General features: G+C 39.2%; 2 protein-coding genes across 4 annotated transcripts in view; one reads left to right on the top strand and one right to left on the bottom strand.

Moving 5' to 3' along the window:
- LOC133530248 (uncharacterized) overlaps positions 1-6,096 on the top strand; it is a 123,483-nt gene extending 117,387 nt beyond the window's left edge. For both annotated transcript variants that reach the window (XM_061868127.1, XM_061868126.1), the window contains 2 exons: positions 1,706-1,765; positions 5,067-6,096. In XM_061868127.1, coding sequence (XP_061724111.1) covers positions 1,706-1,765; positions 5,067-5,200 — 194 coding nt within the window. In that variant the 3' untranslated portion in view covers positions 5,201-6,096. The remainder of the gene's footprint in view (positions 1-1,705; positions 1,766-5,066) is intronic.
- LOC133530241 (uncharacterized) overlaps positions 1-14,046 on the bottom strand; it is a 186,111-nt gene that overhangs the window by 128,692 nt on the left and 43,373 nt on the right. For both annotated transcript variants that reach the window (XM_061868117.1, XM_061868118.1), the window contains exon 2: positions 6,103-6,701. In XM_061868117.1, coding sequence (XP_061724101.1) covers positions 6,103-6,670 — 568 coding nt within the window. In that variant the 5' untranslated portion in view covers positions 6,671-6,701. The remainder of the gene's footprint in view (positions 1-6,102; positions 6,702-14,046) is intronic.

Below are 14,046 nucleotides of genomic sequence, written 5' to 3'. Positions count from 1 at the left end.
TTTTCTGTAAGATATAACAATATAAAATAAAGTTTGTAAACTAGTACTCACTCTTATTTTACGTAATTTAAAACTTTAATATAGATAGAACGTAATAATTAACATTACCCATCATCTCTATTTTGCATAAATAACAGCGACTCCATTCTGTTCGATGCGCTCTTGTTCGCCGAATCGGCAGCCGTATGTTACGGTCAAATTTATATAGAAAGTACTTAATGTTATGATGTACCTAAATGTGTTTAATTATGTACCACACAAAACACAAATAACGAAAATATTTACAACTAGCTTAACATTTTTTCTATGTATTTACAAACGCAATAATTAATGACCAGCGAAAATTTTACACACGTCCGTCGCGCAATGAATTTGGCGCAGTCTGTTCTAAAAATAGAAAGCGAGATAGATCTAATTGCCAGAACACGCAAAACATGAGAAGGCGACAGTAGGCGGGTGCCTCAAACTACATGGCGTAAGCGCCGAATCAGATAATTGCTGTATACAACTAAACTATAAAATTTATAAGAAAAAGCTTTTACCAGATTAAAGAACTGGTAATTACTCAACTATTAAACTAAGAATCATTTTGAAACACTCAAGGGTTTCGACGTCCCGACCAAAAACATGTAAAAAAGGGGCAATGTTTGAAAAATAAAAGTATCGAGGCTTTTTTTACTAATCGTGTTTTCAAGTTTACCAGTTTGAAGGATATATGTTGAAGTTTAATGTATATGAATATCAGGCATGTAGTTGTTTTCAATATTGAGATCTAGACGCCTGAATACTAACAACTTTGGCACTTGTGGCCTCTTAACTATATTTGGTTATCCCTGTTGCTCGTTGTGCACATGTACATTATAATGGTGTGTAGTATTTGCAAATGAGTGGGTGCTGGACCAGGTTTTAGTTTTGTCAACTATTAACGTCACATATCTACCCCTTTTACTTACATCAATGATCAAAACCTACAGGGTACTTCCCGTGAACTCAGAATCTTGAAATTTGGTACGATGCAACGTCTTATAGCACAGATAAAGGAAAAATTGCGAAAACCGTACATTTTTAGTTACATCATACAATAATATATACCTACAGGTTTGTACGGAACCCTCGGTGCGCGAGTCCGACTCGCACTTGGCCGGTTTTTTACCAAAGTCAAACGACGTAAGACCCCTTTCAAGTTAGAACACTGCTGCATGAATGAATAATGATTTGTTTGTTTCATAAAGGCAACAAAAATATCGACTGCCTTATGTTATGAGAAGGGACGAGTACCCAGTCAAAAAGGCCTTGGCTATCCCGGAAGAGAGAAGAGGAAGAGGGCGCCCGCTAGCTACGTGGTGGACAACCGTAGCCAAAGATCTGGAACGGGCGCAGCTGAACACAGAGACAACCCAGGACAGGTGGTCCTGGCGCCTAAGGACGAGGAGAGCTGACCCCAAATGAAGGGATAAGGCAAGGAAGAAGAAGAAGAACAGAAATACCGACTGCCATACTTTCAACTGTCTACTTATTAGATTTTATGTGATCTTATCTTATCTTATGGTTTTCGGGGGCCCTTCGACCACTTCGACCCATAGACACAATTTGTGTAATTACCCCCTTCCTGGAAAGATCCGTCAACTACTCAAGAGCTTTTCTGACCAGCCATGTGCTGGATGATGAAGCTCTTGGGTAACATTTTGAATTCCTTTGGTTCCAGGTAGCCCGCTCCAAAGCACTTCACTCTTTGTTTGGCGAGGACGTGACATTCGCATATCAGGTAATTACTGTCTCTTTCTCTTCGCTACACATTCGACAATAGGTGTTGTCAGAGTCAAAACTGCTTTGTCCCCGTGATGGCCAGGAAACACCCCTGTTATCATTTGGAGTTGTCTTTTGCTAAGTTTCCATAGCTTTTTGCTCCAGCCGGAGTCTACTCCTTCCATAAAGAACTTTAGACTTATGTGATACAGCCCATTGATACATTTACAGACGAACAAGCGGCTTGCTTTCATAAAAATATAATTCCATTGATACTCTTCGAGACAGGGAAGAAGCCCTAAAAGGTTGCCGCTGCACGTTCCTTACAGAAGCAACTCCTAACCACACATCGCTTCCACCAAGGGCGTGACGAATAAGGTCTTTGTTCTTCACCAATGACTAAGTAACCGCACCTTCGAAGTCACAACCGTGACCGGAAGGAGTGTTCTTCCATATCGCACAAAAAATCATCGAACCTTTTATTCAAGTACGTTTTATTTATTTTATTTGTGATATACATTTATTATCTTTTAGAGTGTACTAGCAGGTATTTGTTTAACGGAATATATTTTTTTATTATACTTTTTGCCGCCATAAGCAGTAAGATCTACATACATTTTCAAATAACTGCCTCTGACTTATTTTGTTTTTGACTGACTTGTTTTTTTCAAATTAGGGGTTTAATCGAAAGCCTCTTCACTGCCGCTTCAGTATTCGACATGTCTTTGGTTTTTGAGACTTCGTGTATATATATATATATATATCTGCAAAGATAGAAGACCTAACGGACTTAATTACGACGGGCCGGAATGAAGCCGTAAAGCTATCAATCGCTGGCCGCCCATGCCACGCCGCAAAAACAAAACCGACGCTCCTCCAATGATCCGTGAACACACAATAGCCGGCCTTGCTGGGAGGCCGACACGTAACTCGTTTTAGAGTTAACCATCTTGGGCAGAAAACCAATTAAAAACTTCAAAGACTTTTGTCTTCACTATTTGTATTTTTTTGTGGGTCAAATTGTGGTGAAAGTGACGAATCAAGTAGACTGCATTTAAAAGTTTATACAGCGTTTATGTCCCGGTGATTGACACTATTCCATTTACTTGTTAACTGTTGTTGGTGTTGTCAACTATCGGATTTAGGCTGTGTACTTTTTTACCTTATTTACTCTATAGAAACAGAGTAAGGGCATGATAAGTAAACAAATGAACTGGCGATGGCGTAAGTTAAAAAGGTAAGGTAAGGTAAGGTCCCCCTAGAATCCAAAGATTCACCATATTTTGTAAAGCTGGAAATACATGTTGTGAGGAAGTGGCAAAGGGAAGACAACTCAAAACTAGCGTACGTCTTAATGCGCACAACAACAAAAAAAAATTGTTGTTTGAAAGTCAAACAAAAAAACTAGTAGTTCACCCCGAACTGAGAACTCGCGGTTCGCCCAAAACTCTATAGAACAGATTCATAGACATCTACTCGTATTTAACGTTCGACGCGATTGAATAAAAATGTGGAAATTCCGGATGCTAAGCGGCCGGTAAGAACATAGGGTTATTAATTTTGGTCATAATCAGACCAATAATTTCAAATAAGGACAAAATCAAAGTGTCGTTCATTGACCCCCGTTTGGACCGGGTACGACCTTAAACTACGTCCAAAAGCGAAGTATGGACATTGTAAATGTCATCTCGCTTTGTGTGGTAGGGCACAGCCAGTGGATGTCATTCCAAATCTAGAGCAGAGCCCAACTGGGGAAGTACCTCCACCTTACAGAAAACAGCAGCCAAATAACACTAGACCCTACTCATAGTGTTGTGTTCCTGCCGGTGAGTAAGGTTGCCAGAGCTCAATGAGGGGGGGGGGGGGGGTTTAGGGCCAGCAACGCGCATGTAACTCCTCTGGAGTTGCAGGAGTACATAGGATACAGAGACTGCTTACCATCAGGCGGGCCGTATGCTTGTTTGCCACCGACGTAGTATAAAAAAAATTAATAGTGGCATACATCTGCATCGGCGGCCGGCCATAATCAACTAAGGCACGCGCGTTTTTTTTTGTATGTTATTCTGCTTGTAGGCCCTTGCGGGCCCTTCGCACTGCTGAGATTAAGGCACGCGCGGGCGCCGTTCACGTATTTATGCAACTATTGGAGTGAGATAGCTGACAGGGCGTGCCATTCTCGCAAACGTAGTGCGGGAGGGTAATTCCGGATTGCTGCATTCTCAACTACCCGTTTTCTGTATCCAGCGATTGAAAGCGAGATGAAAGATATGCTATTGCGGTCGCTGGTTCAACTCCAGACTTGCTAAAACGGGTATAGTCATTTTAATTGAAACTGGCCCCGAGCGGCTAATCCTTTGTCTATTGTTAAGTTAAACCGCACGCGCCACTACCAGCAAAAAAGGGTCGTATAATTCTAATTGGCACCCGAACGCGGGCTAGTCCAATGCCAAAAAAACCAGTGTAGGTGCACTCTCCGATGACGCGCCTTTGTTACGCTTACGCATCTCGAGAACTCATTTTAGACTGGTTCTGTAGCGTTCGAGTCGCTGGCACTAAGTAACCGTAGAGGGACCGCACAAGAAATCGCAAATTATTTTTCCATTTGTTAATTTTGAATCTTATTTCAATCGCCATAGGAGTTGTAATTCAATCATCGGTTAAAGTGACCCGACTATTTTTTCATGCAGGTAGTAGCACGTGCGGTTTGCCTTAACAATAGACAAAGGATTAGCCTCTCGGGGCCAGGGCTACAAATCTAACGACTATACTTTGGAATTGCCTGAAATCGCGCTTCTAGCGAAGGAATTGACCAAAATAGCAAGAACTCTCACAAATAGCTATTGGACCTTCTAGGCCCTTCTAGCTCCACAACCCCTTGATCGAGCCTGCTCATAATTTAATGAATAAAATATAATGCCCTCAGCTACATGTTTAACTAATTTCATCTAAATTAGAACAAATTGACTTAAGTTACAGCGTAACAAACTATCCTCTGAGAGTTCAGCTTAAAAACATCGAAATGCCGAGACGTGCCCCTAGCCAGCCGTGTGTACTAAGTTGAATGTAAAAACTTCGTTTCGCTACGTTCACTTGTTCGACTAATGTTTTTGTCATTTTGGCTACGGAACCCAAAAACTTGTTGCTTAATATACATATTATATTATATCTGTCAATTTCACAATTGAGATATCGCATATTTTAAAATTGTTCACGCCTTTTGACATACTTACACATATAAATAAATACATACACTTGAACACCCTTCTACAGAAATCGCGTACATATTCGCTAATCGATTGATAACTGGTCATCATCATCAGATGCCGATGCGAGCTTAATGAAGCCGGTACGCGCTCTTACAGCAATTAGTTGCGTAAGAGAACCATTGTCTCACAAAGCGGGCGTTTCCGACAGTCGCCACAGGTATGCTGGGACCAGTATGGACATCGATTAATACAATGGAAAAAAAAGTTAATAAAATGATTGTTGTATGTTGTGCTACTTATTTATATTAGTGAATTGAATGTTCATTGATAGTAAACAAATACGAGTAGAGTAATATAAGTTTTATTGAGGAAGGACTGGAAGGAGTGATATATTTTTTATTAAGGAATTTTGTGCTACAGATATAAAACCTAGGCGCCTGGTAAATTCTTTTGATGGGTGATCTTTATTCGGCTTATACATTGTTCACATATACATGCACCCTGAATATATCATCATATTAATTAATTGCGATGTCTTCACATACGAGTATTTCAATTGTATTGATATTCACATTGAAAAATCCGACAGAAATCACATGGAAATAGATGCGAGTTTCTCCATTTCTTAACATGTTCCTATGATAATGGAATTAAAAATTTACCCATATTAGTTAATTTTGGGGAAACTGTGTAAAACTTCAATTTAAAGTGTAAACTACAAAAAAATACTCTAGGAATAAACTATACACTCTTGGCATACGAGTATGTACAGTGCCTAAATTCGTAGTTTTAGTCTTCCAATACTGCACCGAGGTTTACTGTGACTAGTACTGCCGTTGTTACCGCGAACTAAGATGTGCGTCGTTCCGCAAGATAATTACACTCCAATTGACACTAGATTTCGTTGTAATTTCTTCATTAGAACTTAATTAAAAGTATCATACTGAAGCATTGTTGTTAGCTTAATTATTTAGACATTCACAATACAATGGGTGTTTGGTAATAAATTCACAATTATAGGTAGGTTTGCACAAGTTTGCGATACCTTTAGAAACTAGAACACAGAGAAACATAGAGTTTTCGATTGAAATGAAGTGTAGATATTCGCTTTGGATATCTTGCGAACATTGGATCTACAAGTATAACTCACCATCATAGGAATCGGGTATGTAGAGCGGTTTGCCCACCAGCTTGCCCTTCTTGCCGGCGAGCGGCACGGCCTCCACGCGCCGGTGCGCCTCCAGCACGCGGTACAGCAGCACCGGCCGCTCCTCGCCCTCGAACCGCACCACCCGCGGCAGGGAGAACTTGTCCACAAACTCCTTCAACGTCATCACTTCACTGCAGTCCTCTTCGGGCTCCACCGACCCGTTCCTCCTGCCGAGGAGGAAGTTGTCGGCCCATTCTGGTGCCGGCCTCCTCTCCAAATAGTCCGGCCGCCTCTCGCTGCTTCTCGGCTTATATCTCGGCGGCCGGTCCCTTCTCACTAAAGCCTCGTTCGCTTCGGCCAGCCATCTCGTGACCAGCCTCTCTCGTTCGACGTCGAGGTAGCGAGGTTTGGAAGCGTCACAGGCGAAGCGGGCGGCGTCGAAGCAGTATTGCGGGGGAGGAGGCCTGATACGAGGGGGGAAGAAGCGAGGTGGGACGTAGGGGGGATGCGGGGCGTAGGCGGGGGGCGTCCGCGGCGCGGAGCCTTCCACTGACGCCGTCCGGAACATGCTCTCAGGCCATTGATGCGATGCGCTTCACCTGCAACAAAATGAGACAAAACTGTACTTATCTAATTGCGTCTTACGAAAGAAGCCTAAACTAAACCGAATCTTATGATTTCATTGGAGTTAGCTGCTGGGATTATAGTTATTTTCATACTGGTCATATTTTTTATTGTGATCGCTGACTTATGATGTCGACTTATCGAAGCGACAAAAACTCCTTGACTGACAAGGTCGAAGGGACAGAGGATACATTTTTTGCGATTTTGACATGTTCTAATGTCCGCATTTTTTATTTTGCCTATCAAAAGGCGAGGTCTGGGCTTACTGCCTTAAGCTCTATGTCTCTATCTACAAGTCCCATGCCAACATTTTGCTCAGGATTCAATAGACAAAATGTAACTGACCGAACCCAAAAAGAAAGTTTTATTCGAACAAACCCGTATTCAAATCAAAGTTTTAAAAACTATACTTTTATCCATTACTTTATCAACACGATTACGATGCATAGTGCATAACCCGTTACAATAGATAACGCATCAAACAAGTTATAAAATCACATGTATACTTCTATTGTATAACAAGAATTCTTTAACCTACAGGAACTTAATGCTTTGGTAGATATTTCGAAATTGTATTAGATATTAAATGTGTGAGTTTCTTATTTTTAATTTCATTTAACATAACCTAAACTTTACTATTGTATACGATAAATAAATTGTGCAATTTTCAACTAAAAGGGTACTTTTTGTCGGTTGTCAGTAACATGCTATTTCCATAAAGCTTCAACTTGAAATCAACCTTATCGACAACCGACCTTTTAGTTGAAAACATCACAATTATATTTCGTCTAAATAAAGTATTAGGTAAATAAATTATATCTCGTCTCTCGCTTTAATTTAAACGTTTATCTCGACTGCATCTTCAGCTAGCATCTAAATTTCGGAGTCCGAAGTTCACTTTTAAATTTTTACCTCCTCGCACCATTCATATAATGTCGAAAATACACTACTGGTTATAAAAGTTAGATTCAATTATTTAACAATAGACCTAAAAAGAAGCAGCACACACAGATTTAAGTACACGTTTACATGCATTTCAGTACTTAACGCAGAAGCTCTTATACCACGATAGCTAGATGTTCGCACGATGATACGAGGTGTCGACATGTGCTGGCACAAGTTATTTAGTAGTCTACAACCGGAGACGAATGTACTTAGAATGAGACCTCCCGTATTGCGTATGCGCAGTGGCATAACTGTCCAAGGTAACAAGTAGGTACTATGTAGTAGGTAGGTTCTGAGTGTGTTTCCTCACACGAATAAACATCTAACACCTCAGACATTGTGCTTGTTAGAGGATTAGACTGGGGAACGAATACTTATTTGATTCTAACTAGGTTCAATCTAGCTAGCTAGCTAGCTAGTTCTAGCCACCGAAAAAGCTTTTCTATTTGTTTATCCGAATCTATAAGACCGTGATTCGCCCAATCCTAACCTACGGATGCGAAGCATGGACACTAACACTCAAGGAAGAAAATATGCTGCTAGTTGCCGAGAGGAAAATCTTCCGTGAGATACTGGGCCCTAAACAAAGACCGGATGGATGCTGGACAGTCCTTAAGAACCGTGAGATTGAAGACCACGTGGCTTACTTAACACATCATGGGAGAAAGTAAAGCCCACAGACTCCGTTGGTTGGGCCACCTTGACAGAATGGATGAAGATCGGAACGTAAAAAGAGCGTACCTGGTTCGCCTGGCAGGTGGATGCCCTATCGGACGCCCCAGGTATCGCTGGGGCGACATGGTGGAGGCGGATCTGCGCGAACGAAGTCAAAAATTGGCGAGCAGTCGCACAGGACCGAGAAAAGTTGCGCTGTCTTGTGTCGGAGGCTAAGTCTCATTTTAGGTCGCTGAGCCAACGGAGTAAGTAAGTAGTAATTATTTGTTTTAATAACAAGTTAGGTAAATAAAACACTTGTAAGACTCAGGCATAAAAAATCTACAGAAACAACGCATAAACGATTTATTATCATCATCTTTGCCTTTAAACTAAGTCAAGGTGTCTACACCGACAAACTAGTAGGTACCTACACAAGTGGTTATGTATTGTTGTATCACGCAAGTGGTCGATCTATTAAATTTTATTACAAGCAAAAAAAATGCTATAAGAATCGCAGCAAAAACTCTGAAGGCATAGAAACTACATTTGCCTTTACATAAAGTGGGTTCTGTGGATGATTTTGTCATCCAATCAAAGTTTCGCATAAATTAAAGTATTGAAAAATTTACGAAAACATTAAAGAAATGAAGAGACCAAAATAATGAAATGAGATAATTTAGCCCAACATTTTTGGTTTTAAAGGAGAGTGATAATCAAGCTATAAAGAAAAGCACAAGCATGGTCCCTTCTCTTTGTTACAAATAAGGGTGAAATATTGCAACTTGATTTTAATCAAGTGATAAACATGACAACTTGTCAAAATTACATATCTGCGGTGGCTGCATTTTTATCGCTTGTCACTATGCCTGTCACTTTCGCACTTACGTACTCGTTAGAAAATGACAGATGATAAAAAATGCGACTGAGCTGTCCGTGATACAGACGCTGAAATGGATGTAAATTAGTCATCATTCTAACAGGTTAATTTTAACCCCCTTATTCATAAACGTGTACCTACTAAAGTTACGATGCCGCTAATCATCGTTTGTCCCTTTCCGACGCGACGTATTGGTATGATGGAAAGGGATTATTAGCGGCATCGTAACTTTAGTACACGTTTATGAATAAGGGGGTAATTGTTTTATACACTTGAGCTAGTTCTCTAAAAACAATGTACACTTCGATCCATGGTCAGTAACCTTAGCTGGAACCCTAAAATATCGAATACGTATCTGATTTAAATGAGGTTCACTCGAACAGGTGTGAGTCATGTCGTTTATGTAAACAGTCTACATACGTGCCTAGTGTTGTGATCGGGTACCTATCGACATTCGACAATGATTTGGCGATGACTATGAGCTCATATTTGTTAAGGATATCATGGTGCATTGATCTAAATAAGCTTGTCGCTGATGTATTTGTTCTTAACTGATAATTTAGAAGGAGATAGAATAATGATAATTGTGAATTTAGAAAACATAAATGACAGGGGACTTTTTAGTCTTATGTGGATAAGACAGGACATGAGGTGGTATACTTGTTTGCCACCGACGTAGTATAAAAAAAAAGGTGGTATATTATCTGTATTAGAATCACTCGTTTTTACTTTCCCTTTGTAAACTGGACATACTTTAATTTGTTTGAGCATTTGCGGATATTTTCTTATGAAATTATAACTAAAGACATCGCCCTTTTCTTTTATATTACTTATTTGTGTACTTAATATCATTACGCTTTAATCTAGCGCTCCTATTGTAAAGACAACTGTAAAACTATTGATATTCATAAGAATACTTATTCTTATTGTCTCGTCCATGCATACCATAACAACAAAAACTTTATCTTGCACGTGCAAGGTCCTTTTATGTGTAAGCTCGTATTTTAATGTATTAGATTTCCTGTTCTAGATGAATAGTTTTCGGTAGACGGGTTCATGACCTCTTTTGTAATTCGAATGAGTTTTTTTCCATCAAATTATGCAGCCGTCTTAAAATGGAGCAGTGGAACGTCATAAATGTCAGTCTTATTTTGAATGGAGTCACCCGCATTTTGTCTATTGAAATCTATTCAATTATCAGGCTGAGAAGATTATATAATCACAAAGAGCCTTTATACCATCATACTATTACGCATACCAACAGAATTAACGTCGTTTTGTAGTTTTAAAGATACCTATATACGGAGGATAATGGTATTCATATTCATATTTAATCATTTATTTGCATCAATAAACACATAAACATACATGCAAATACAATTTTTAAAAGACAGGCAACAATATCTGTATTAGAAATAATAATACCCTCATAAGTCAAACAAAAAAACAATAATTCTAATTAAACATCAGGTACAATTGTCAAATACAATACAATTGGTAAATACATAGTAGCCCTCTATCCCACCAACTTTAAGTTTTTTTTAAATCATTAATCAAAAGATATATTATTGGTTGGTAAAGTCGATAATAGATAATAGTTTAAGATTATTTAGTTTTATGATTATTTGGAAATAAGTGGTTTCCTGTTAGGCCGGAGTTAATTTATAAATTCTAAGTTATTTACATGTCATTCAACTTGAATACTCCTTCCTCGTTAAACAAGTGCTATTCTTGCATGTACGTGTCCGACGGTGCACGATCGGCAGGTTTAACTCTGATTAAGGCGCTCATTTGATACAATCTCAAACAAAGGCGCGTTAAGGTCCCCACGTGGGCGAAATGGTTCCGAATTGTCAAGCGGAGGGCAGGTATTTCTTCCTGAACTGCAAGTATTGCACTCAGATAGCTAATTCATGTCCAAAACATATTGCTGTTCGAATGATATAACGAATAATTTGGACGTAAAATGTAATCTGTTAAAGAAATAAATGGCACTACTTGTCCAATGAATTGCATTGTATTGCAATGCCAATATCAGGTGTTTTTAGGGTTCCATAGTCAACTAGGAGCCTTATAGTTTCGCCATGTATGTCTGTTCGCGGCTTTGCTCCGTGATCGTTATTAGTGCTAGAAAGCTGCAATTTAGCAAGATACATGAATCATGCATTACGACAGAACAGTAAAATTAATACAGAAAGTATTTTTTTCGCTTTTACCCAATGGTGTAGGGTATCGTTGGATACGTCTTTCAAAACGGATATCGGATACGGGGTCTCTAACAACAAATTTTTGATAAAACGAATATTTTTGCAAATAATCGCCCCGAAAAAAATATCGTAAAACAAAAGCTTAATATATACTTTGAATAAAAATAATGGCGAATACGATTGGTCCAGCTGTTTTTGAGTTATTGCAAATTAATTAAATGAAATAATGAAAATCTTTATTTGGCTAGAGCTACTGGGTTGAAAAATGTTCACATGATACATCATTGAAGACTTGTAAGCTTAACGCGTACAATATAATAATGCGTTCAGGGTGTTGATGCGGCTGCCCCGCTTCTGCAGCGCATCAGGGATGTTTACGGAAGCGAGAGTTGACTGCTTTTATGCAACAATTAGAAAGAAATGCGCGTCCCTGGTGCGGCGGGTGCGGGATAGCCGCAACAGCATCCTGGCCATGATAGCGGATAGGATTGATTGCCCTTATATACGACATTGCTGCAGTGTGCACATCTCTAACAATGCTCAAGTAGTGGGGTGATGTGCGCACTGTTGCAATGGAGTATTTATTTATTTATTTGTGTACATAGCCATAGTAATATAAAACCTTAGATATAAGAATACTAACGTAGATAATAAGATAATGAGCTATTATGTTACTAACCATGTATTATGAATCCTTGTTATTTGAAATAAATGATTAATAATTAACTATATCAAGTCTTTAACAATAAATCATAAAATTAACAATAACATCATTTGACTCTTTATTTTAAACAATAAGTTAAATTAAAGTAGATATTGCGTCGATGCTTAATATATTAGTTATGAGAGACCTAATTGAGCTACTAAATTCAAAAAAATAATCACAAATTCACAGTTTAGTGATTCGTACAAACTTGTGCTTTTAAAGTATGTTACTCCCTCCCTTCTTAGTCTCATGGCACCATATACGGTTCAATTGGCAACATCAACACAATATATGGTTTTCGTAAGTTCGTTTACATGTTCGTCGTTATGTCCTAAACCGCCGCGACCTGGGCAGAGACGGTGTGTCTGACAAGTATTGTCTTTAAGTTGCCTTGTACAGTACCGTAGGCATTCCCTAATTGTTTCATCATTACTTTGACATTTAAGCGTTAATAAAAACTGATGATTCATTAGATACAACCATGTGTGTCCGGTGTAATAGGTTTACGCTCTAAGATATTTCCCGCCTAGCTTAAAAGGTAACGACGGGATACGTAACGAGCATATACATCAAAGCGAAAGTTACCGATATGCTTCGAAGTATTTAGGTTCTAGTGGTTCCTTCGTTTCTGACAATTTCGTAATTCAAGTAGACGTCCTGCCGGCCTAGCCAACGTAACAGTCGACAACGAAACGCTTTGTGTCTCTCTATCACTCTTCCATATTAGTGCGACAGTGACAGTTGCGTTTCGATCGCTATGGAGCGTAAGCGATTTGCACGTTGGCTACGCAGCCTGGTCCTGTGTATCATAACTAGAGTCGACAGGAATTGGAGCTGACGAGTTCTGAAGACCACGGCGCTACGCATATCCTAGCGTAGGGATCAGCAAACCGAGGCAAAATACCCAAACTGTGTTAATACACTTAGAGAATTTAGACTAGTCAAATCAATTTTGTAGCTCTTTGGCATTCCTGAAACTTATTATTTTTCCTACTGTGGTTGGCTCTTCTCTTCAAAAGTTTGCTTCCCCTGTCCTAGCGTAGGGCGCTTTGCAATTGCAACCTGCTGAACTGATGACAGGAGTATTGCTATGCTTCAGAGGTAGACCACATTTTCCAAAAATATTTCTCTACATTAAGGCCTTAGTTTAGCAGTCCTAGGCACGGAACTCAACCGTGGAAACATATAATTATAAAATAAAAGTATTCCCTCGTAAGGTTGGTTCGCAGATTTTCTCCACTAAACAAGTTTAGTACCCATTCATATGTATGAAACTACTATCCCATGTAAGTATTTAATAAGCGTCTACTGCTGTTGGAATGTTTTTTGCAACACATTCATGAAACGTGACCGTTAATTCAAATCAGCGTTAATCATCTCTGCCCTACCATAACATTCTCACCTTCGATACCCTAACCCACTATTAGTAACAATTTAACACAAACATGTAACACTTATACGCAACCTTTAGATCCTATCAATAGCGTGTAAAAACTTAAAAATCCAAGGACTTTCATACAATTACAAGCATTGCGTGTGGGAACTGGCCATTAGGTATAATTGTTTATTGTTTCGCTACTGTTTAAACAATCGCGCTACATTGCGAAGTAGGAAGCATGACCCTAAAAGACGTCTGAGAATTTGGTTGATAAGTTCATTTTCGGTTTGGCGTGACCCTGCTCAGGCCCTTGCAACGGCCGCTTTTGATTGGCTGAGAGGCGCGTGAGACAACGCTAATTTGAATAGGTTTGAACATTCATTATCTACGATCATTTATCAATTATTACAATAGTACCGCTGACTTTGTATTTTATTAGATTAACAAGTCTTATTTTACCGATCTAGTCTGTTTCTTATTATATACTACATGGTCACCATTGGTAGCTTTCATAGTGCTAACTTCTCCAAAGACAGTAGATGTACCTACA

The sequence above is a fragment of the Cydia pomonella genome, chromosome 22 (assembly GCF_033807575.1).
Source record: "Cydia pomonella isolate Wapato2018A chromosome 22, ilCydPomo1, whole genome shotgun sequence".
Lineage (NCBI taxonomy): Eukaryota > Metazoa > Arthropoda > Insecta > Lepidoptera > Tortricidae > Cydia > Cydia pomonella.
This window is presented reverse-complemented; position numbering and strand designations above follow the sequence as displayed.